The sequence below is a fragment of the Vulpes vulpes genome, chromosome 7 (assembly GCF_048418805.1).
Source record: "Vulpes vulpes isolate BD-2025 chromosome 7, VulVul3, whole genome shotgun sequence".
In the NCBI taxonomy this organism is placed as follows: Eukaryota; Metazoa; Chordata; class Mammalia; order Carnivora; family Canidae; genus Vulpes; species Vulpes vulpes.
Window position 1 is genome coordinate 25,290,782 of NC_132786.1, and position 24,937 is coordinate 25,315,718.

Sequence of the window (24,937 nt, forward strand, 5' to 3'; positions counted from 1 at the left end):
CCCTTCCTCCATGGGCCGTCCTCCTCCCTCCGTGGGCCCGTCCTCCTCCCTCCGTGGGCCGTCCTCCTCCCTCCGTGGGCGGTCCTCCTCCCTCCGTGGGGCCGTCCTCCTCCCTCCGTGGGGCGGTCCTCTCTCCCTCTGTGGGGCACGTCCCCTTCCGTGGGGCGGTCCGTGGGCTGCTCCCATCCGCTCTGGCTACAGAGCACGACGACCGGGGACTGGAACCCAGCGGCGTCCCGGGGAGGTTGGCTCCCCGCGGAGGCGCGCGCCCGCCCGCAGGCCGGTCCCCCGGCGATTTTGGAGGCGCACTCACACCGCGTGGGTCCTCGACTGTCCAGGAAACCCGGGGCCACTCCCCGCTGGTTGTCCTCGGCGCATGAACTCCAACCAAGGTCCCTCTGGGTACCGCAGAGCTAGTTTGCCCTCCTACCCTTGGGAGGGCGGGGCCCCACAAACCACAGGACACCTCCGGCCAGTGCACGCCCTGGCCCTGGCCGCTGTGCGCCTCGTGTCCCCGAGGTCGGCCCAGACCCCCGTGGGGACCCTGGTGTCTGTGGCGACCCTGGGACACCCCCGCCGCAGTGCCCGGAGGGGACGGGGAAGCATGGTCAGGGACCACTGCAGCGGCCCAGCCCTCCAGGCGGCCTCTGCATGCCTCCAGGGCAAGGCGCCGTCTCCGCAGTGCTTCAAGCAGCCTGTTTTATTAGTGTGTCATGTCTGTCTTGTCTTCAGGCTGGCTCGCGCCTGGGTGAGTGATACCCCCGCCCTGTCTTCCGTATGTATATGTGCGGGTGGCCACAGAGGTAGACAATGGAGCTCCTACCAGAAACATTGCCTTGGGGTCTTGGACACCCAACTTTGGGCAGGGACACAAACCTCAAGCAAGGGAAGAAGTTCTCTTTTCTTGCTTGTCCCCAAATTGCACTAAATTGTAAGTGTAGAAAATGGCATATCTCAAACCTTTTCCTGTGCAACAGCTAAATGTCCTAACACCAAGTCTCACTCAAGACTGTTAGAAAGTCCAGACCCGGGATCCCTGGGTGGCGCAGCGGTTTAGCGCCTGCCTTTAGCCCAGGGCGCGATCCTGGAGACCCGGGATCGAATCCCATGTCGGGCTCCCGGTGCATGGAGCCCGCTTCTCCCTCTGCCTGTGTCTCTGCCCCTGTGTCTCTGCCTCTCTCTCTCTCTGTGACTATCATAAATAAATAAAAATTAAAAAAAAAAAAAGTCCAGATCCTTAATTCCCTTCTGAACACAGGAAGGGGCATGAACCTTTCTGTCCTGCGGTCTTTCCTGCAAAGAGCAGTAGACTCACATCCTATAAAGATTTGAAGGAACACAAGCCACGTAAAACATCTTGCACCTCTGCAGTAGAGTATTTGACCTGCGTGGCCTAGGGATGTGAGGTGCCCTGAAGAGACATGTCTGCGGTGCACAGCACTGAGCTGCCCTCACGGCCAAGAGTGCCTGGCCTGGCCCCTTCCTGTCCTAATCACCCCAGCGAGCCAGAAGCCCTCTCATTCTGTAGAGTCTAGCAACAGGTGCAGCTTGGTTCTTGGGTTTCTGCTAGTATTTTTAAACCTCCCAATCTCCTGCAAGCTCTCCACGTTACCTCCTTCCTTTTTTTTTTTAAATTTTTATTTATTTATTTTATTTATGATAGTCACAGAGAGAGAGAGAGAGAGGCAGAGACACAGGCAGAGGGAGAAGCAGGCTCCATGCACCGGGAGCCCGACGTGGGACTCGATCCCGGGTCTCCAGGATCGCGCCCTGGGCCAAAGGCAGGCGCTAAGCTGCTGCGCCACCCAGGGATCCCCGTTACCTCTTTCCTTACCTTCTGTGCTGACATTTCTCCAGTGAAAGGTACTACTTTCAGAGGAAAGAACGTCATTGTGAGTGATGTAAGAAAACTATAAAGTGTCAGTCTCAGCCCTCAACCTTTCCAGTTTCAGAGGAAAGAGCTGCCTTCTGTTGAAGTTGAATCCTTTCTGCTATGTTTCACATCCCCTTTCGCCTGAGTCTGGGCCTTACCAACTACCTGCCCTAGCTCCTTCACTCTCACCTCCCCGTAGGTTTCATTGTAGACCGTGGGAGCATACTTTGCTCTCTTCCTTTCATACTGCTCACCAAGATGCCAATCTTTTCTGAGATTCTCCTTTGGTGACACAACCATACATTCATTACTGGAGCTACTTGAGTGGGCTTCTGTGCTATGTGACCAGAAGAATCGAAAAAGGCTTGGTCCTTTCTTGTTTGCTCAGATCATTACAAAAATCTCTTACTTGACTGGTAGCCCTTTAATCCTGCCCTTTCTAAAAGGTCCACAGAGAACTCCCCTCCCCACCATGGAGGAGGCAGGCCTATCTGGGGTGACAGGTGGACTTTGTTTAGCCTGGTTATATTAGCAAGTCAGCACATAATGTTGAGGATAATGAGAGCCAGGGTTCTTGCTGTTGGAGAAGACCATACAAGTGTGGAAAGGGAGAGTCCAGAAAGAACCCTTGTGCGTTGGGCTGAACTTGGAGGAGGTATGAACTCATGTGTTTGACATATATGTAGAGAGACCCAAAAATAGTTTCAGATTGTCTGTATTAGTGTGTCTATAGGTTATGTTATATGTTCTCTATTGCTGTCTACTGAGAGTGTCCAGAAGCAATGGTACCCCAGGACCAATAAGCAAAGTAACTCCCAGATCTTGGCTTCTAAATACCATTTTCTAATAAGAAACCAGAGATCTCTGGAGAAATAGTTGACTTCAGGGCTGGAGCAGTGAAAGTACATGACAAGCCTGGAATATCTTGTTGTGCTGGGAGGTAAGAAAATGCTCAAAGAATCATCTGCTGTCAAAGGACATGGAGGCAACGTGAAGGACTCTCACTGTTTAAGTCTGGGACAACCTGAACAGCAAAATCAATGGGGATTGGCAGATTACAAGCCAGGGAGTAAAACAGGAACCCATGAGTCCATTCTGATGTAGATGAATGAGTGAGTGAGGAATGCACGGAAAATAAATCATAAGAGCGAAAGAAGTGGAAGGTCATCATTGAGCTGTCATTGTAGTGCAAGAGCAAGTCATCGACAGGCTGAGGATGGTAGGTGAGTTTGATGAGGAATAATACTGGAATACTTTCTACAAGATACTTATCAATTGTGAAGGGAGAGGAGCAGAGCAGCATTTCTGGGGCATTTTGCTGGAGAGCATGAGAAAGTTTGACCTGACTATGGCCTAGGGACTTGGGGACAGATACAGTGTGGGTCCCCTTGTGGGTTTTTTTTTTTTTTTAAGATTTGATTTATTCATGACAGAGAGAGGCAGAGGCAGAGACACAGGCAAAGAGAGAAGCAGCCTCCATGCGGGGAGCCCGATGTGGGACTCGATCCCAGGACTCCAGGATTACACCCTGGGCTGAAGGCAGGCGCTCAACCACTGAGCCACCCAGGCATCCCCCCTCTGTGTTCTTACTGAGGAACTATCCCAGATCGTAAGAGACTGAAGAGACACAACTATGTGAAATGCATGTTCCTCTGTGGGATCTGAAGGAAAATGAATGTTTTGGGGACAGTGAACAAGGGGCTCCTGTGGACTGGACAACAGACCTGTATCCATGTTGACGCTCTGACTGGGAGGGCTGTGGAGCAGAGGCTGTCCTTGTTTTGGGAAAACAAACACTGGAGTATTTCAGACTGATGAGTAATCATAGCTGAAGCTCTTTGTCAAATGACTCAGAACAAGTCTAACGATAATGGGTAAGTGTATGTGTAGACGGATGAATGCTAGATGATAGACAAGTGGAGTGAATGTGCCGGGAGGTTCACGGTGGGAATCTGGGCAACGGAGATGGGGAGTGCTTTGTACTTGCATATCTTCTCTAAGTATGAAATTAATTCAAATGTCATTGGTAAAAGTCCATATTTCTATCAAATGGCCAATTCAAAATGCAGGTTTGATTGAATCTCTTCCCTCCTTATGTTTCCTTTGCCTCTAATGTGAAGTTATGGCTCCTGTGCGGGACAGGCTCCTGTCCACTTTTGACCCTGCTTCTCACCTCTCCTCCCGATCTAGGGTCTACACTGCTGCCCATCCCTCCTCCATCTGGCCTACCCTTCGCCCTCTGTCCTGATGCAAAACTCCTGTTCATCCTTCAAAAACAATTTGTATATCTCCACTTCTGTGAAACGTTTTGTGGTATTTCCTTCCTCAAGTTAGTCCTTTGTATACTTTATGCATATTTCCATGACTACACTTTTTGCTGAATACAGCTCAGCCCTCAGGAGCCCCAGAAGCAGCTCTATGCAGGTGAGGGGGAGCTCTGATGTTCTTGGGAGGGGGGAGTCTGAATTAGATGGTACATGTTAGAGCACCCACTTGGAGCCATCTAGAAGTCACAAGCCACATTCTAGGATTTTTTTATGATGTATTTTTTCAAAAAAAGATTAGAGAGAGAGCACGTGCATAAGCAGGGGGAGTGGCAGGCAGAGGGAGAGTGAGAAGCAGGCATCCCACCAAGTGGGGACCCCAGTTCCAGGACCCTTGGTTTATGACCTGAGCCAAAGGCAGACGCTTAGCCAACTGAGCTACACAGGTGTCCCTCCCACTCCATTTTTTTTTTTCGATATTGCAGATGATATTTGCATGGTTTCATGAGGGCTTCTGCTCAGGTCTCATTAGGTGAAAGCAAGTGTTGGCTGAGCTGTGGTCACCTCTGCAGACTGTCATCTGAGATCCCCTCCCCAGTTCGCTCAGGGTGTTGGCAGAATTCAGTTCCCTGCAGCTCTAGGGACAGGTCCCTGACTTCTGCTGGGTGACAGCCAGGGGTCACCTATGTTCCTTACATATGCCCCCTCTGGCCTCTTCATCTTCTTCCCAGACAGTAGGAGTGGCCCACATAGGATTACCTCCCCTTTGACCAGTAGCCTGGCCCTGGGAGTAGATCCCGTCACACTCAACAGGTCTTGCTCACACCCAAGGGCAGGGCGTGGATGCCAGGGGCAGGACTCCTGAAGGAAGGGCTCCAGTTAGGGTTCCAGGCAGTAGCAGGTAATTTATATGTTTGTGAAGGAAGGCCCCGAATCTGGCACCTACCTATTTTCACCTGCCCTAGGTGTTTATAACTCCAGTGCTAGTCTGTTGGTAGCAGTGGTAAACCTGTTAGGCCCTGTGCTGCATTTGCACTCAGTGCTGTTCTGGGTGCTTTACGTGATTGCTCCTGTCATGCTCATGGCTGCTGTACAGGAGGGTCACCTCATGATCCCCAGGTCCTGAGGCTCTGGCTGAAGCACGAGGTGCTGAAACACACCACCTGGTTTACACAGCCAGTGAAGGGCCCACCAGACTCCATGAGCAGGCTGGTCCTCCACAGTTAATCCCAGTTAATCCCACAGGCAGGTGTTGTAGCATGCCCGTATATGGGACGTTGGGAGTGACACCAGCTCTGCCTGACCTCCAAAACCAAAAAGGCCGGGAAAGGAAAGTTCTTGACTCTTGTGACAAAGTTGCTTATTACTGTGAATAAAGGTCCTGTTTTTATCATAATTTGGAATCATAAACTGGCTTACAGTCCAGCAAAGGAAAGGGACAGACATGTTTAAATTCTAGAAAAAGGATGTAGGAGAAATCTACCACACACGTGGGACCAGCGTCAACAGGGGAGGGTGTGCAAGGTGCTGCTGCTGGGGCTCCAAGGGCCTGGGGCACAGGTGGCTGGGGGAGGGCAGAGGAGCAGAGCCACCAGGAGGCCCCACCCTGGGCTGGCCACAGCCCTGTCCTTCAGCCTCAAACACAGCATTCTCTTCCCACCACCCAGGAGCACTTTAGTCTTCACCTCATGCCATTTCAAGGCCCTTCCCCAAATGGCCATGTCCTCCTCTCAGCGTCCTCTCTGCCCGCCTCATGCTTCTCTAGGACCCTGCAACCTCCACACATGTACCCTGCGCTCCAGACCTGCCCTGCTGCACATGGGGGTGTGAGCCCCTGAACTGTGGCTGGTCTGAACTGAGCTGTGCCTCAAGAATAAAATACACCCTAGGTTTTGAAGATGATGTAAGAAACATGTAAAATAAGTCAATATTTTAAATCAATATGATAAAATGATAATGTTTGTGTGTATTTGGCTAAATACATCATTGAATTTGATTTTGTGTGTTTCGTTTTAAAATGTGGCTGCTAGGTAATTGATAATGATGTACGTGGCTCACGTTATATTCCCACTGGCAGCACGGTTACAGGTACAGTCACCCTATTTTCTGGAGCCCTTCCTGTCTCTGCGTTTGGGCCCTCAGACTGTTCTTCCCAGCCCGTCTGTCTGGGAAATTATGCATCCTTCCTGACCTCAGTTCTTCCAGACAGCCGTCCCTCACACCCTTGCTTTGCATTTTCTGGGCAGCTGCCTGCCTGTTTCTGTGTCCTAGCAATTAGGAGCCTCCAGAGGTCTAGACAGTGTTTATGTAGTTTCCTGTCTCTAGCTTTCCAGGTCATCAGATGAACTTAGGAAGGCATCTACCCAGTACACAAACACAATAGAACATTACAGGATGCAGTGGGACTGTCAAATGCATCACTTAGAAGATGGTTGTGTGAGGAAAGATGGGCTGGTAGCCATGTACTGGGCACTGGTGGTGGGGACATGAGCCAGAGGACACAGCATCCACCAAGCCTGTGAGCACGATGCATCTGAGGAGCTCATGAAGGAGAGCTGGTGGCCGCGGAAGCAGGGAGTGAGCACACAGGGGGGCTGCAGAGTCAGCACCGAGTGATCTGGGAAGGAGTCTGGCTGCATTGGGAGTTGGGGGAGCAGAGCAGGGTCTCAGGGCCACACCCAAGTTGGTCATGTGGAGTGCATGACCACAGCCTCCTGTTCCACAGGGTCCGAGGCTTTCCCAGAGTCAGCTGTTTCCTGGGCTGACAAGAGTGTGGACTCTGGCATCAGAACATCCACCCTCTGGCCTTGTGAGTTTATTTATTTTTTTAAAGATTTATTTTATTTATTCACTCAGAGAGACAGGCAGAGGGAGAAGCAGGCTCCACACAGGGAACCCGAGTGGGACACGATCCGGAGTCTCCAGGATCACACCCTGGGCTGCAGGCGGCGCTAAACCGCTGCGCCAGGGGGGCTGCCCTGGCCTTGTGAGTTTAGGCAAGTGCGTTAACCTTTCTGGCCTTCCATCTCCTCATCGGAAAAACAGTAACATGCAATTCCCCGTGTCACAGCCATCACTGAAACTGCCTTTCCAACTGATCTCTTCTGTTACGTTCTTCCTAACACAGGAGTGTTCGTGAGCGAGAATGAAAAGGGGGCACTGATATGCCAGGGACCAGAGTACAGTGGAATATCAAACACTCTTTGTATCCATTATTCGTGTCTCTCAGGCAAGAAGCTAGGTAAATGGCCAAATACCATGTGATTCAAAATGATCACATCTGCAGAATACATTTTTTATCTGCAGGAAGGCAGACAGTTAATATGATCTGAGAGTCTACTCTGCTTGTGTGCCTGAGAACCCAAGTGCAGTCTGTCACACTTGTGGTGACTGGGCCATACAGGTGGTGGAAACAGTAACCGAGGTCACACCGCCCGCCTTGGTACAGGCTCAAGGGGGCTTTTATATTAACCTTCCAATAAAATAATTCTGGTAAAGTAAACCTGGAATGCAGAATAGCCCTCTCAACGTCTCAGTCCTCTCGTCTTAGATAAAGAACCGTGAAGCCGTGCGTCCAGCTGTCAGATACCTGGGATCCGCAGCATCCTGCGTTATAGCGAAACCGGCAAACACTCCAGGTGCCGAGCGCAGAGAGGAAAATCTCTTCTCCCAATCTGCTGTGTATTTGCTCAATCGAGTTTAGGGTGCCTAATTTTCTTGCTTCTAAGAGGTGGGACGAGAGACGGTTCCTGAGGCTGCTCCAGAACCTGAGTGCACCTGGTCCGTGGGCTTTGCGGATGCAGGCAGCCGTGCCTCAGTTTCCCCGTCGTGGCTCGTACACCCGGTCGGTGGGCTCTGCGGATGCAGGCACCCAGGAACCGAGGGAGCTGCTGAGGTAGCAGGCGGCTCAGAAGCCGTGCCTCAGTTTCCCTGTCGTAACTCCGGACGTCCCAGCCAGGCCGGAGGGTCAGCCCGCCTCGGTTCCCGCACGGAGGAGGCCCGCGCCTCCAGCCAACCGAGCGCTGACCGGGGCTTCACCCCGCCCCCGCCACCTTCCCAGCCCACAGGGGTCTCTGCCCGCAGCCCGCCGCTCAGACCCGGGGGGGAGGCGGGTAATCTACGGGGTCAGCAACGGCTCGGCCCTCCGTCGCTTCTGCCTGTCGGTTGCTAGGAGCCGGCCGCGGGGTATTCTGGGACAGCGATGGCTCGGCGCTCTTCTGCTCGAGCCTGCCAATTGCACGGAGCTGGAAGTGGCGCGAGCGCGCTAGGCCGCCGCGCGGCATGCCGGACAGCGGTCGTTCGGCGCTCGGCTGCCAGGGCCTGCCAGTTGCTAGGAGCCGGGGACGCCGGCGGGCCTCCGGGGCCTACCAGCTGCCATGGAGCCTGGGAAGGTGGGTGCGAGCGGGCGGCGCGCGGGGCGGGCCCGGGGGTCTCCCGTTGGCCTGGGGCGCACGGTTGTCGGTGTCCTGGCCTCCCTCCCGCCGTGGTGGTGTCGCGCGCTGGGCGGTGTCGGGGTTGTTCCCGGGAGTCGTGCGGCCATGAACTTGCAGTCCTCAGAGGGGCGCGGGCGCGGGCGTGGGGGTGGGGGTGAGGGTGGGGGGGCGGAGAGACCGCGGTGCTGCCGGGAAGGAGTCTCTTCTCCCCTCCCGGAGCTGAGTGCGGCTCCTCCTCCCTCCCCGGGGCTGAGTGCGGCTCCTTCTCCCTCCCCGGGGCTGAGTGCGGGGGCGGAGTGCGGGGGGGGGGGGGGGCTGAGTGCGGGGCTCCTCCTCCCTCCCGGGGCCGAGTGCGGGGCTCCTCCTCCCTCCCGGGGCCGAGTGCGGGGCTCCTCCTCCCTCCCGGGGCTGAGTGCGGGGGCGGAGTGCGGCGGGGGGGGGGGCTGAGTGCGGGGCTCCTCCTCCCTCCCGGGGCTGAGTGCGGGGGCGGAGTGCGGGGGCGGAGTGCGGGGGGCTGAGTGCGGGGGCCGAGTGCGGGGGGGCGGCTGAGTGCGGGGGGGCTGAGTGCGGGGCTCCTCCTCCCTCCCGGGGCTGAGTGCGGGGGCGGAGTGCGGGGGCGGAGTGCGGGGGGCTGAGTGCGGGGGCCGAGTGCGGGGGGGGGGCTGAGTGCGGGGGGGCTGAGTGCGGGGCTCCTCCTCCCTCCCGGGGCTGAGTGCGGGGGCGGAGTGCGGGGCTGAGTGCGGGGGCCGAGTGCGGGGGCCGAGTGCGGGGGGGGGGCTGAGTGCGGGGGGGCTGAGTGCGGGGCTCCTCCTCCCTCCCGGGGCTGAGTGCGGGGGCGGAGTGCGGGGCTGAGTGCGGGGGCTGAGTGCGGGGCTCCTCCTTCCTCCCGGGGCCGAGTGCGGGGCTCCTCCTCCCTCCCCGGGGCTGAGTGCGGGGCCGAGTGCGGGGCTGAGTGCGGGGCTCCTCCTTCCTCCCGGGGCTGAGTGCGGGGGCTGAGTGCGGGGGGGGGGGGCGAGTGCAGGGGCCGAGTGCGGGGCTCCTCCTCCCTCCCGGGCCGAGTGCGGGTCCCCCGCCCCTTCCCCGCCGGGGCTCAGCGGCCCTCCCCCTGGCGGCGGCTGCAGGCCGAGGCCCTGTGGGCTGGGGAGGTCGCAGTGGCGGCGGCGGAGTGAATTCTGGCTCCTGAGCTTGCTTCTCTGTGTGGGGAAACTGACCACACGGCTTTTCTGGTTGGAGACGGGAATAACAGTAGCGACTTTCGTGGGTGTTTATGAGGATCGAATCAGGAGTGTCTTAGAAGCGCGTACGAAAGTGCTTACTGGGAGGACACTTGACGGGATGAGCACTCGGTGTTTTTCTGTATGTTGGTAAATTGAACACCAATGAAAATTAATTTAAAAAACAAAAACAAAAAAAAAATAAAATCAGTAAAAAAAAAAAGAGCTTACCGCAGGCTCGCTAACCCGTTTGCCGTTTCCTGTGTACTGATTGATGAACACTGAAAGGCGAGGGCTCTAGTTCCCTTGCGTTTCCTACCTTTCCTATTATTTTTGTTTTTTTTTCTATCATTTACTTTGACAATGTTAGATAATGTTCTTTGTTTCTATTTTGTGTTATGTCCACTTTAGATAGTATCTTTGAACTTCCCGCTGGTTAGGATCAGGAAATTTCTACCCTGTACCACCACCCTCCGTCTGTCTTTTAAGTCCTCCACCGTACTGGCCTCTGTCACTTTCTGTGCCATTCCCTTATGTTTTCAAAAATCATTGTTAACTTGCGTTTTCTGACTTTTTTATACGTAACGTTTTTGAACTAAAAAATCTGTGCGTACTGTGATACCCTGGTTGTATAAGCAATATTCAGTGCAAAACTAAGTAAGCTGTGCGAATAGGCTGATAGAGAAATGTGGTCCTGTATCCCTCAGCTTGTGTTGCTCAAGGAAGGATGTTCCTGGGAACAGAGTCAATAGATCAGATGTTCTTGCCTTCAATAAATTGTACCTTAATGTAGTTTACTTCATATTTGGACCCTGCCTTTCTTAAGTGGTCCTTTGATTTTCCTGTAGGTCGTGTTTGCCTTCTCTTTGGCAAAATGTAAGCCTTTTTCCTTAACCTTACCACTTACATATTTTAGCTTTTTAATCAGTCATATTATCTGTTTGTTTATTTATTTATTTATTTTAGAAAGATTTACTTGTTTATTTATTCATGAGAAACACACACAGAGAGAGGTAGAGACACAGGCAGAGGGAGAAGCAGGCTCCATGCAGTGAGCCTGATGCGGGACTCGGGACTCGATCCCGGGTCTCCAGGATCACGCCCTGGGCTGCAGGCGGCGCTAAACCGCTGCACCACCGGGGCTGCCCTATTATCTGTTTAATAAAATCTGGTTTAAAAAATTCTTTCCAGAGTTTGCTTTCTGTTCTAATTATGGCTAATTTTTTTTTCTAGATCTTCTTAGAGCTATCATCTGGGAATTTCTTTTCTTTGTACTTTTGGGTTAGGTGTACTGTTTTTTGGATCCACTGTCATCAGCAGTCTTGAAATCCTCCCTTTTTTCCCTGGAGTAAATCCTTGAGTACCTTTTTTTTTCCCTCGAGTACCTTTTTTTTTCCCTCGAGTACCTTTTTAACTAAAATATGTAGGGAGGAAACTGTACTCTAAGAAAGTTTTTTTATTATACTAATACACTTGTTTGAAACTTTGGCTTAGCATAGAATTCTAGGATCAGAATTAATTTCTCCAGGACTTTGAAAATTCATTTATTTATTTGTTTATTTGAGAGAGAGAGAGAGAGAGAGAGAGAGCGCACACATATGAGTGAGGGAAGACAGAGAGGGAGGGGGAGAACAAGAAGCCAACACCCCTAGCAGGGAGCTTGACATGGGGCTCAGTCCCAGGACCCTGAGATCATGACCTGAGCTAAAGTCAGACACTTAACTGACTGGGCCACCTATGTGCCCCATACTTACCTCAGGACTTTGAAGGCATTCTTTAAATTTTTTTTTTAATTTTTATTTATTTATGATAGTCACAGAGAGAGAGAGAGAGAGGCAGAGACACAGGCAGAGGGAGAAGCAGGCTCCATGCACCGGGAGCCCGAAGTGGGATTCGATCCCGGGTCTCCAGGATTGCGCCCTGGGCCAAAGACAGGCGCTAAACCGCTGCGCCATCCAGGGATCCCCCTTTGAAGGCATTCTTTAATCTTCTGTCAACCAGTTGGGCTGATAAGATATTTTTGAAAGTAACTTTTTTTTTTTTCCAGAAGATTTAGTCCTTGGTTTTCTGGACATACGTGGCAGTATGTGTATTGTGGATCTTTTGTTCATTCATTATTTTCAACACTTAAGTATCCCTTTCAAAATGAAAACTCAAGCCTGCTTTTACTTCTAGGACATTTTTTGTATTCTACGTTTTCTTCTTTCTTTTCCCCCCATTCTTTCTTGAACTCTGATTCAGTCTCTTGTTAGATGTTGAATTCATGGCTCATGTTTTCCATCTCCTTGACTTTTTTTTTTTCTATATTCTGATTTTTCCAACTTTATTGTTAGCTTCATCGGCTTATTTCTAATTTAATTAATTTTGAAATCATACAACTTTTATTATTTTAAATAAAGAGGGAAATAGCTCTTGAAGCACTGTCTTCCCTTGGGCTTAGAACAGGAAGCGTTTTTTGTTTTTCATTTTTAAAAGTGAAAAAAAATTTAAAAAATTTTTATTCTAGTGTATTTAACATACAATGTTAAATCATTTTCAAGTGTACAATATAGTGACTTGAAAATTTCATACATCACCCAGCACTCATCAAGACAAGTGCACTCCTTAATCCCATCACCAGTTTGACCCATCCCCCCACCCCTCCCCTCTGGTAACCATCAGTTCTCCATAATTAAGAGTGTTTCTTGATTTCTCTCTTTTTTTCCCTTATGCTTATTTGTTTTGTTTCTTAAATACCACATGTGAGTGAAATCATGTTGTCTTTCTCTGACTGACATTATTTCACTTAGCATAATATTCTCTAGTTCCATCCACATCTTTTGAAATGGTGAGATTTTATTCTTTTTTATGACTGAGTAATATTCCATTGTGTATATATACATCTTCTTTATTCATCAATCATTGGATACTTCGGCTGCTTCCATAATTTGACTAGTGTAGCTAATGCTGCTGTAAACATTGGGGTGCATGTATCCCTTTGAATTAGTTCTTTTTTTTAAAGATATATTTATTTATTCATGAGAGACACACAGAGAGAGGCAGAGACACAGGCAGAGGGAGAAGCAGGGTCCCTGCGGAGAGCCCAATGCGAGACTCCATCCCAGGACCCTGGGGTCACACCCTGAGCCGAAGGCAGACGCTCAACCACTGAGCGACCTGGGCACCCCTAAGTAATCAAATTTGATAATATAAAACATCTTCTAGCATAAGGGATAATTTTGAATAAGATAGAGGTAGATTATGTCTCAGTCCCAGAGCTGTGTGAGAGCCAACTCCCCCCTTTGGGTCTTCAGGCAAATACACTAGTCAGTCACTTTGTGGGCTTGGGTGGCCACCCTTCTGTGGCCTCCAGTATCCCTGCTCATTCCAGCCTGTAGTTCTGGACATTCCTGCTGATGTCACGAAGGACATCACCTCTGGGCGCTCTAAACAAGAACCCCTGGGTTGGATGAGTGGTGCTGCAGATACACAACATGTGACTTCTACTACGTGAAGGTCTGGGCTGGGTTTGGGGCAGTTGGACTGGACAGGGACTATGGATTTCTTTCACTTTAGAAAACATGTTACAAGAAGAAATAGTAGGACTTGGTGATGGGTTGCCTCTGACCTGAGAATGGAATGTGGGTACCCTGCCCACCAGACCAGTCCTGGCATACAGCCCAGCCGCTGCAACCAGCAACTAGTGTACTGAAGGCAGGGGTGCTCAGCCCCCAGGTATCAGGAGCTGGGGCAGCCATTTTCAAAGAATTTATGGAAAACAAAACAACACTTTTAAGCATTTGTTAACACGCAACTAACTGGTTCAACTGACATTTAGCTTTAATGTTTGGCAAGCGCATGAGCGTTTGCTCTACTGAGATGGTGCAGAGTGTTGAGGGCATCGGATGGCTGCACAGGGTTGCCCGTCCAGGACACCCTGGAAGCTCCTGGGTTGGTGGGTGTAACTGGTGGAAACTACATCCACTGAGGGGTTTGGAGGCAGATCCAGGTGGCTGAGCTGTTTAGTTGGGGCGCAGTGTTCTGGGATCCATGTGCTTTGGGGAACCTGCTTTTTGGGAACAGGGAAGTGGGGCTGGAGGGATGACTGGAGATAACAGGCCTGGAGCATGACTCAGAGAATGAGGCTCTGGCTTTCCTACCTGAGTCTGGCTCAAGAATAAATAGTACATCGTGTAATGAGGGGAAAGGGCAATGGCCCAGGAGGAGGTACTCTGCAGGCCCTGCCTCCTGAGAGGACATTGGGCGAGGTGCCCGTCTCCCACACCCTCCTCCTGGGTCTCTTGGACTGTCAGCATGAAGTGGACGAGAAGAGCAGGGAATGCCATTGAAGTCCTGCTATACTCTAGGGGCAGATGGACAGCACCTTGAAGGCTGTCCAAGACTCCCTGCACAGTGCTCCAGAGAGCTTCACTCAGCCCGTTCACCAGATGGCTCATGTGAGGTGCCGGCGGCTGTACTGGGGCTCCTTCGGGAGTCGCTGCTTATCTTACACACAGCAGACACGCACCCCGGGGTCACCTGGTGTGGACATTGGCCTCTCAGGTTTGTCTGTGTGTGGAGTGAGTAATTCTGTAGCTTGAAGACTTTGATGTATAGGCAGCTCTCCTGACTTTGCCTTTCTATTCTGTACATGGAGAAACCAATTAATTTCTGGTCCACTGGGCAGGGGTTGAAATGCTGGTGGACTTGGTCTTTAAAAAACCTTGGCCAAGTGTAGGGTGAAAAAGACAAAAGGCTCCTTGTCTGAAGTACTTATGTACATAGAATTCCTGAAGGTAGGTGTGACACGGGAGTGTGATAGGACATGCGAGAACTGTGTGTTATTTTACAACATAAAACAATTTTTTTTTATAACATAAAACATTTAAAAGTGAAAAAAAGAAAAAGCTTTAGGGCTGAGCAAAGCTGTTGTTCTGATCTTGCAAGAGGCGGAAGGAAGATCCTGTGGTCTATCAGAGAGCTGTTGCCTTCGTGGTTTTTACTTATCAGCAAAAGTAATGTAATTACAGGTGGTAGGAGGTCTGCCCCTGGGCTCTGGAGGTGCCCTTCCACGCTGTAGGGGTCTCTCTCATGGCACACGAGCTCCCTGTGGGGTCTGGACCATTTGATTGGAAAAGGTCCTGTATAAAACCTCTACCCAGGGCAGTGAATTAGAGAAGGAAAATTTCAATCTTCAGAAACTGTGATAGCTGTGCTGATTGCTCATCATCTTATACCGTATCTTACTGAGGTCCCATTTTGTTAAATCAACAAATTTATCAAAAAATATGTTTCCTTGTTATAGTAGATAACAGTAAAGTTTGTGGTTATGGTATGTATTTGCTAGATTCTTATCATTGATGGCTTTTTATTTATTTCTAGTAGGTGTATTTATGAACTATTGCGAACTCTGTTTCCCGGATTTTTACAACACGAGGATGATTCTTGGTGGCTTATCCATGAATAAGTTTTTGTTTTTCATTTGTACTACATTTGCTTTTAATCTGAAACTTAGGAAAATTTTACTTATTTTGTACCCTCAAAGCAGTGTTTCTCCAAGGGAAAAAGAGAGAACTTGGATAAATCTGCCTTTTGTCTACAGGAAATATCCTTAATTTGCTTAATGAGCTCCTTCATTATCTAAATAAGTCTTGCGCATGGCAGATGGACTATATGTGTGCTGACGGAGGAGTCATGTTGCTGTGTGCTCAGTACCTGGGGGTGGGTGGGGGGAGGCCTGCCAGGCAGGGACATTCCAAGGGCATCTGCTCCCTTGGCTGCCGGAAGCACTGTTGGGAGTGGGTGACATGGGGAGGCAGGAGTGTGGCTTATGTACACTGATGAAGTAGCCAGAGGAACACATTCTGTAGCTGTTTATAGGTAATTTTGGACTAGGGAATCCTTTTTTTTTTTTTAATTTTTATTACTATTACCTTTTCTTCTAGAAGGTAGTGATTTCTGGCATGTCAAGACCTAATTGCCATTGACTTAAATGGCCTAATGAAAAAGCAGCTCACTAGACTGTACAAAAGTAGTTTTTTAAACTTTAAAAATTCTGACTTTATACTTTTCTTTTTAGAGAAGAACAAAAGATGATACTTGGAAAGCAGATGAGCTCAGAAGACATCTTTCGGTACCGTATTTTAAAGATCTGAGTTGGGGTCCTTTGGACCTTGGATGGTTTCTTGGGTATTTTTATCTTGTTTTCAATGTTGCTTATATGTGGCTCATTCCAGAGATGAGATAAAGGCCTGTGGTTACTAGGTCAGAACTGTGGAGGCACAGGGTTGCTCAGCCTAGCGGTGCACAGCTCTGTCAGGTTTTTGTTTTGGTTCAGGGCTTGGGCCATGTGTGTCTGTGTGTGGGTGCATGCATGTGGTCTCTGGGGTGAGAGTGTGCGCATATGTGTATATGTGTGTGTGGTGTGTGCACACATGTAGTCTCTGTGAGTGTGTGCATGTGTAGATGTGTGTATGGTGTGTGCACATGTGTGTGTTCTCTGAGTGGTCTCTGTGTGCATGTGTATGCTTGTGTGGTGTGAGGGTGTGTGCATGTGGTGTGTGCACACGCGTGTGGTCTCTGTGAGTGTGTGCATGTGTGGTGTGCATGGAGGCACTTTGGGCTGTGCAAACGTGTGAAAGAAGCCCCCTTGGACTGGAGCCAGGAGGCTGCAGACCCGAAGGGGAACGTGCGTGTTCCTGGGGAGGCCTCTGGGCTATATACCCATGGAGAGAGGGAGGTTCCTCCTGCCCTGGCAGCAGCTCGTGGTGGGAAGCCAGATGCTTCCTGGCTCCCGGTTTACACTCGTGGACGTGTAGCCACTAGAAGCCCCTCCGAGTCCCCCTACCCTCTGTACGAGAGCCTCCTGTCTTTGCAGCATCACCTGTGGTCGTGCCATGGCATTGCTGTTGCAGACCGCAGTTCTCCGCTATTCCCGCACAAACCCAGTTCCCGGGATAGAGCCACTGGCGGTTTTATTTTAAGGTTAACTGGTTGAGACCAGGACCCCCGAAACTGTTGCGGGAGTCCGTATGTGCTGTCCTAGGTTGTGGGGCTGGGACCTTTGGGCCAGCCTTAGCGCCCCATGGTCATTGGGGGGGACGGGCCAGCCCCTGTGTTCAGAGCCCCCCTCCCAGGCCCACGTATCTGGGGGAAGCAGTTGCGGGAGCGGGAAGACCCTTGGGGAGGGGGACCCGTACCCTGCATTTCACTCTCCTCTTCTGACATAGGCGGTGCCGTCGGGCAGTCCCAAGGATGACAGGAAGCACAGGGAAAAGAGGCTGCATAAGGAGGCAGACCTGGATGTCCCCGAGTACAAAGATCAGAAGCATAGCAAGGCCTGGGACCGGCCCGGCGACAGGGAGAACGCTCTCGGGGAGAGAGACCCAGAGAAGCTGAGGGACAGGAAGAAGGACTCCAGGGACCGGGACCGAGAGAGACATAAGGACAGACACTGGGAGCCAGATGCAGACAAGTCTCACGGCAGAGGGAGAGACCGCGAGAAGGACAGAGACCGCAGAGCCAGGAAGGAGGAGCTCCGGCAGACGGCTGTCCGCCAGAGTCTGCCGGGCCGGCCGCTCCTGGACCGGGGGGGCAAGACGTGGGCAGGTGTGTGTCCCTGTGGGGGGGAGGGTTGGGGGGCTCTGTGTGTGTCCCTGGGTGGGGGGGCCCTGTGTGTGTCCACGGTGTGCGTCCTGTGAGGCTCTCAAAGTATATGTGTGCACTGCTCTTGGGTTAGAGGGACTTAGGGTGGGATTGTGGGCTCACGGGGTCACCACTTGGCATGTTTCACAGCATCTCTCTTACTGTACATTGCCTCTTTGTAGGGTTAGTATTTTGATGTTCTTCATGTGTATTTCTAATAGAATTGTTTTTGTTCTCAGATCTTCTTTTTTTGCTACCTGATCTCGTTCCTTCACTGCATCATTGATGCGAACAGTTACACGATTAGGCTCTCTGATGTCCCTTCCCCTCCTTGTCTGTTTTTGTGCCTCTTTGCATGTCCTCCAAGCCTCCTCTGCTGTGACGTGTGGCCTTGTTCTGTGGACCTCGGTGGCTGCTCCCTCCCTCAGTGACTGCACCCTTTCTCATGATTTGCGGTGCTGGTCATCTGTTCTTGACTTCCAGGTTTTGGTTCCAGCCTAGGTTTCATCCCTGAATTCCGGGCTCACAGATCCTCTTGTCCTTTGATGTTTGATAGATGTTGCAAACTTAGCGGGTCCTGGACAGCTTCTGGAATTCCCACAAATCTGCTTCCCCAAAACCTCCCCCATTTTAGTCAATGGCAACCACATCCTTCCCTCTGTCAGGCAGGAAAACCTGGGGGTCAGTGGGACCCCACTTTTCCTCTGCAGTCAGCAGAGCCTGGCCCTTTGCTCCCTGCCCTGTTGTTTTGATCTCTTGAGTCCCAGGCTCCCAGAATAGCAGTCAGTGCTCCACTAGCACTTCGTGAAGGAGTGAGCTGTGTCTCAATGATCTCTTTAATTTCATCCTCATCTTTTAAATTGTTGATTCTCTTCATTTTAAGTCTAATGACTTTTTTTTTTTTTTTTTTTGTCTGTACAGATTCAAAAGTGAAGCTCTCCTTTCACCATCAGGGAGAGATCTCAAGTTGTGGGTAGATGTGTGTGCTGGCAGGTGGGCTGCACTTTGCCTCCTTCTCATAGGGGCCACCTCCACCTACTGTACCCTTAGTGGGCTCGAGGAGGCTGTGGGGCTGGCGCAGTTCCCCTGTTGTCTCCGAGGCAGGTGTTTCTTTGCCTCCGAGCACTTGGCAACTGAGCTGGTTCTTCATAGTGAACTAGGCATGTGTGTGTGGGCTTGAGTTTCCAGGGGGTCACTCTATATTTTCTAGGTTGCTTAAGTCGCTGTTGCCATTGTGATTTCCCTCTTTAGCCCATTTTATTAGATTCTAGAACTTTCCATGCTTGATATTGGAGGATGTGTTTTAATTGAAGAATGTTTTCTTATGTGTTAACTAACATACAGTACATTGTTAATGCAAGATGTTAGAAGATCATCATGATGTGGTCAAGTTTGGAAATGCTAAAAATAATGTTCTATTTTTGTAGTAAGCAAAGTGAGAACAGAAGAGAAGGAGAAGAGAGATCAAGACCCTGAGAGGGGGGACGAGGAGAGAGAAAGACGATACAGAGAAAGAAAGGTACGTGGGCAAGCTGGAGGGGTCCTTGGCGTCTGTAGAGTGGAGGCCATTCACGCATTGTTAGTAGGAGCATTTTTGAAAAGTGTTGTCACACAGGATTCAAAGTCTGAGGAAATTCTCAGCCACTTTCCTTACATGTTGTTCTCTTTCCAGGAGAAATACATGGTGATTTTGGGCTATTTGGAAAATATGAATAAATAAGAAGAAGAAAATAAAAACAAGTTCTACCCCGAGACAATTATTGATAATATTTAAGTATATATCCTAACAAAGTAGGTTTTATGTATGCATTTTTGTAAACGTACATATATACCCACTTTTGGATTTTTACTCTTATTATAAACTTTAAACTGGATACACTTGGAGCATTTTTCTAAGTCCTTTTTCTTGATAATATTTTAATGGTTGCACAAGACAACACTCACTGATGCAGATGTGTCCTAGTTTTCTTGATACCTCTGCTTTTGTTGGACACTTCTGTTGCTTCTGATTTTTTTTTTTTTTATTGTAAAGACATCTGTGGGGTAAAGTTTTTGCATTCATTCATAATTATTTTCCTATGGATTAATTTCTGGAAATGAACTTACTGGATGAAAGTAAATGTAAACTTACTCCATTTGCACTGCAGACCAGCTGTGATTATATCATCAGAGTGTGATGATAAGCTTGAGCTAAGCAGCCACTGGCATGGTCATAATTTTTAATCTTTGTTAATTTGATTCAGAACAAAGTACTTCTTAGCATTTTATGAAAGGGTTTACCGCCCTGTTGTTAGTTACTCCCTGTACGTTTGTTTACTTTCCTCACGGAGCATTTTATTCTGAGAGTACTTTCAAGATAAACTCCCTGCTAGTTATCTCTGTTTCAAATTTTACTTGTGAAATCTTTGTTTTGTAAGTAAGTTTAAAGTTACGAAGTAGTCAGGTATGTCTTTTATTGTTTGGTTGTTAACGTAATGCTAAAGAGCCTTTTTCCCCCATAAGGGTAATGTAAGTGGTCACTTGTATTTTATTCTGGGTCCTTAAAATTTTTTTAGCACTTCAATCTTTAATCTCCATAGAATTGATTTTGGTGACAAGTGTGTGGTAGTAATCTGACTTTACAACTGAGGAGTTTGGCCATGGAGCTTGCCAGCATGGGAGGTTATCCTGGCAGAGATGAACAGGGTGGGTGGGCATCGGGGGCAGGAGAGGAGTCAGGGCTGCTGGGTGGCCCCAGGAGGAGTGGCAGGAGTGGGGGTGCTGAGCCAAGGAGGAGGTAAGCACCCAGTGGCTGCAGAGGGAGCAGAGACCCACTGTTGGCTGTGAGTAGAGAAAGCCCTGGGTGGAAGGAAAGGGCAGTTCCATTTGGGATTCTCTTGAGGCACACTGGCAATGCTCCCCAAACCGTGAGTCTGACCCAAAAATGTGACGTATCAGCAGCGTGTTCTTCAAAGAGCCCTGTGTCACTGTGGGGTGGATATCCCAGTCATTCCTGAGTGTCCACGGTGGTTTCGGGGATACAGAGATGACTGAATGGTGGTGCCCAGTTTTAAGAATCTCCCTGTGAACTACCAACATCAGGGACTGGCAGGGCACGTGGTGCTCTGCTCGCGGAAGCCACACATCTCACAGGCAGGACTGTGGTTGGTGGAGTTCAGGGTGCATTCACAGTTGGGGAGGGGGCACATGTGCCATGCTGAGGACTTTGGATGTGCCTCTCCACATCAGGGGGGAGGCAGGTGTGCAGCGTGGCCACCGTCCTGTGGGTTGCATGACCAGCAGTGGGTTTTTCTTTCCAGAAGGCCATCCTCAGAGTCAGGGTAGTGAAGTGAGGGGCGATGCAGCCTCACCGCCTTGATTGTAGCACGTGTGAAGGACAGCTACCCGTGGCTCGGATGCTCATGCGTTTTTCAATATGTCCTGTTCAAAGCTGCAGTACGGCGACAGTAAAGACAATCCTCTTAAGTATTGGCTTTATAAAGAAGAAGGTGAAAGGAGACACAGGAAGCAGAAAGAACCAGATCGAGAAAAGAAACATCGAGAAAAAAGCAGCACAAGGGAAAAAAGAGACAAGTATGCCAAAGAAAAAAGTAATTCGTCCTCAGACAAGAAAGGGGAAGAAAGGCACAAGGATAAACGCCACAAGGAAGGCTCTCATTTTGATGAAGAGAGGCACCACAGTAGCACCGATAAAAGAGAGAGGCTGCCAAGAGAAGAGCCTAAGAAAAGGGAGTCCAAGGTACCATTTCTGATGCCCCTTCGGCTCTGTAGGCCCCTAAGACCACAGGGCAAAAACCTGGTTCACGTCTGTGCAATGTGATCAGTGTAAAGAAATTGCTGATCTAGTAGGAAGTCAGATTTTCTGATTATATTGTGAATGTACTTTTAATGTATATTCAGAAATCTATGATAATACTGAAATTTTGAACCATTAAAAAAGGAGATGATATTAAGTGGAAAAATGAACAAAATAGCAAAATGTTTGAATCAGAATTAGTAGTGTAAGTTTGCAATACCAACAGACACAAAAATAAAACTATTGATTGCAAAGGGTCTAATTTTCCTCCCACATATGTTGACGTAATTTCTGCAGTTGCTTGATGTTTTCCTCTACTGGTGTATCTTCCGTGCTCACATATGTACTTCCACTGTTCTGTTTTTCCAGACTCTGAAGGGAAGCGATTTCATTCTCCTGTTTGTTGCTGGTGCTTCCTTTCAGGTGGAAGCAAAGTGAGGGTCAGGTGCCGTGAGGCTCAGGAGAGTCAGGCCTCCGGGGCCAAAGCCTGGGGCCTCTGATTGAGTGGGGCCATCCATCAAAGTGTGTGTCCTTGTGTGTTGAGGAGCGTTTGTTAAGGATGTCCTGAAACATCTTTGCAGTTGCTGCCTGGCCTCGTGCCCACCCTGGCTGGCTCTTTGCCGAGCGGATAAATGATGCCTGCACCTGCCACCTCCTTGCCTTTGCCCATCCTTCCCTCTGGGCAGGGCTGCACCCCCACCCTATCACCTGAGACCTATCACCAGACCAAGCACAGGGAGGCCGGAGGTGAGAATGGACCCTCACAAACAGGCATGTGTCCTCTTGTGCTTTAAATCTCCTTCCCTATAACAGGGTCTTTTTAGTGTGTTTTTCCCAATTTTTAGTCATGAACATTTTTAAACATACAGCAAAGTTGACAAGTTTCTGCCACCTAGATCCTACCACTAGCGTTCCATTAAACTTACCTATTTTACATTCCCTGGATCCAATTTAGTCACTAGGAACAGCCTGTTTGGTTTCCCCCAGAAATGCCTTCCTGAGACTTGTCACAGTTTACACATTTAGCTTTTATTGTGGCTGGATGTAAGAAGGGCCCCTTGTTAATAAAGCTACTGCCCTCAAGAGTGCTCATTCCATAAGGGGTAACATAATCTCATGGATGATAAACTTCTTTTCTTTCAATAATTTGTTTATATTTCTGGCGTAGCCTCTCTGTGCCAGTGTTTGTTCTACGTGCTGAGGACCCAGCTGTGGCCAGAAGTTTTTATTTTTGTGGCGCTTATATTCCATTGGAGAAACCATATGATAAGGAAATAAATAAGTATGCAGTATATGAGGAATTACTAGTGAGCATTACGTGTTCCACATCTTTCTTTGCCTTGACTTTCAGATGCTCAAAATACGCTTTTTAACTTAGTGTGTTAGCCTGGTGATGGATGTGATTGCTGCTGAGGGGACCATAAATTACAAGGGGGCACTACTAATAACTATGCCAGGCCACAGGTATGAATCAGGACCAGTCCTGCAGATTGGGTTCTCCTGGGTTCTCTCTCATTTTCTTCATATGATTTTTTTTTTAAAGATTTTATTTGAGGGAGAGAGAGCATGAGGGCGTGGAGCAGAGGGAGAGGGAGAGCAGACTTCCCACTGAGCAGGGAGCCTGACCCAGGGCTCAATCCTGGGACCCCAGGGTCACACCCTGAGCCAAAGGCAGACACTCGACCGCTTAGCCACCCAGATGTCCCCCCCCCCATTTTTTTAATACAGATTTTATTTATTCTTTGATTGTTTTATAGCAATAACTTCCTAGAAGTATTTATAGATTAAAGAAACTATTTGAATATTTTTAACTGTTTTTAAAGCTTTTGATAATGCCCTTCAGACTGACTTTCTTCTGTTCTGCACTCTTCATGGATCGGCCCCCAGGTCTTTGAGCTTTTTCTGCTCCTGGGAGGCATGCCTCTGGTCCCCCTGGGCTCTTTACCTGTCACACTCTGGCCTCATGATCTTCCTCCAGACTATGCTTCCTGCCAGCACTTACTTCACAGATGCTTCTCTTTTTATTTTTTTAAGATTTTATTTATTTATTCATGAGAGACATACAGGAGAGAGAGAGAGGCAGAGACACAGGCAGAGGGAGAAGCAGGCTCCACGCAGGGAGCCTGACGTGGGACTCGATCCCGGGTCTCCAGGATCAGGCCCTGGGCTGAAGGTGGCGCTAAACTGCTGAGCCTCCTGGGCTGCCCGATGCTTCTCTTTTTAAATGACCTACTTAGATATGTTGTTTTGCAATCTGATGGTTTTAATTTTATTTTTACAAATTCACTTAAAAAAAAAACAAATTCACTTAATTCAAGAGAATTACAGAAGTAGAATTTATAGATCAGTTGTTTGAATTTTACTTTCTATAGGTAGGTGGATCTATGAAATAGCCACATTAATTGTGAAAGTTCATAATTTTAAGCAGTATGAGGAACTAGTCAAATGTATCTGAGGTAATGAGACATTGATAAGCATAGATGTCTTTTACTTACTAAAGTAATGTATAATCACCTTTTAGTATGTCTTTACTCATCTTCCTTGCATTATGTAATTTACTGAAGATAGCTGGTAAAAACAGTTATTTCAGAAGATACCTGTGGTGCAGATGCTTTTATTAAATTTTGAGTCCATGCTTGTTTTACGGAGTTTATTAGTAGTTACTTCATTATGATATACTAATGAGCGTCATGGAATTTTTTGTTTCATAGAACAATGAGCACAGAAATCGGGGTGCAAGTTCAAGGAGAGATCCAGCCGGCAGCCAGGAAGGAACATGCGCTCTCTGGTGACTGTTCTGTGCACTGTGCTTCTCATAGAATGCTTTAAAATGAGTTTTTCTTACTGGGCCTGATTATAGCCAGTGAATGAGAGTGAATTATAGATATACTTCATTTAGTCTTGATACAGCCCCTCCAAGTTATATTCTAGGTGCACTAGGGAAGCTTGGGAACTTGTTATAAATTACTAGTCCTACTTTGCCTTTTTTATATTTGCTCACACCAACTTGAGAATCAGTATTCACTTTGAGGTGTGCATATGTGAGAGGCGGCCCCTGCCCTTGCTGAACTCAATGGCTGGAGAGGGTACAGTTTCTGCAGTTGGCTCCTGGCTCCTCTTTCTGCCAGCCAGTGCCCCCCGACCAGTGTCTGTAAGTCAGAGAACAAATGAAATGTGTTTTCTTTGGCCTTGCAGCCTTAATGACCTGCAGGAATGGCATGCCTGCCTCTACTTGGCATGTTGGGCAGCCCTCCAGAGCGGTTTCTTCACTGGCAAAAGTCTCATAACAGCACCTGTTTTGTGAAGATTACAAATGAGAGTTTGTGGGTAAATTCTCATTTTGTACATAAGCTCTAGATTTTTTTTGGAAGTTTTTTTTTTTTTTTTTTAAGATTTTATTTATTTATTCATAGAGACATAGAGAGAGAGAGAGGCAGAGACACAGGCAGAGGGAAAAGCAGGCCCCATGCAGGGAACCCGATGTGGGACTCAATCCCGGGTCTCCAGGATCACACCCCGGGCTGCAGGTGGCGCTAAACCGCTGCGCCACCAGGGCTGCCCGGAAGTTTTAATTTAAGTTCCAGTTGCTTAATACACAGTGAAATACCAGTATCAAGTGTAGAATGTAGGAATTCAGCACTTCCATACACCACTCCTCAATCCTGTCACCTGTCTCACCTACCCCTGTCCCCTCCTCTCTGGTGACCAGCAGTGTGTTCTACAGAGTTAACAGT

The 24,937-nt window shown here is 49.1% G+C and overlaps 1 protein-coding gene across 5 annotated transcripts in view; it reads left to right on the top strand.

Moving 5' to 3' along the window:
* Window positions 1–8,348: 8,348 nt before the first annotated feature.
* Window positions 8,349–24,937, top strand: part of DYNC2I1 (dynein 2 intermediate chain 1) — a 49,190-nt gene continuing 32,601 nt past the window's right edge. The window contains exons 1-6 of one of the 5 annotated variants that reach the window (XM_025993724.2): window positions 8,349–8,528; window positions 15,843–15,896; window positions 16,993–17,371; window positions 18,835–18,926; window positions 20,838–21,146; window positions 23,915–23,991. In XM_025993724.2, coding sequence (XP_025849509.1) covers window positions 8,514–8,528; window positions 15,843–15,896; window positions 16,993–17,371; window positions 18,835–18,926; window positions 20,838–21,146; window positions 23,915–23,991 — 926 coding nt within the window. In that variant the 5' untranslated portion in view covers window positions 8,349–8,513. The remainder of the gene's footprint in view (window positions 8,529–15,842; window positions 15,897–16,992; window positions 17,372–18,834; window positions 18,927–20,837; window positions 21,147–23,914; window positions 23,992–24,937) is intronic. The other 4 variants (XM_072763294.1, XM_025993725.2, XM_025993726.2 and 1 more) reach the window with 4 other exon arrangements.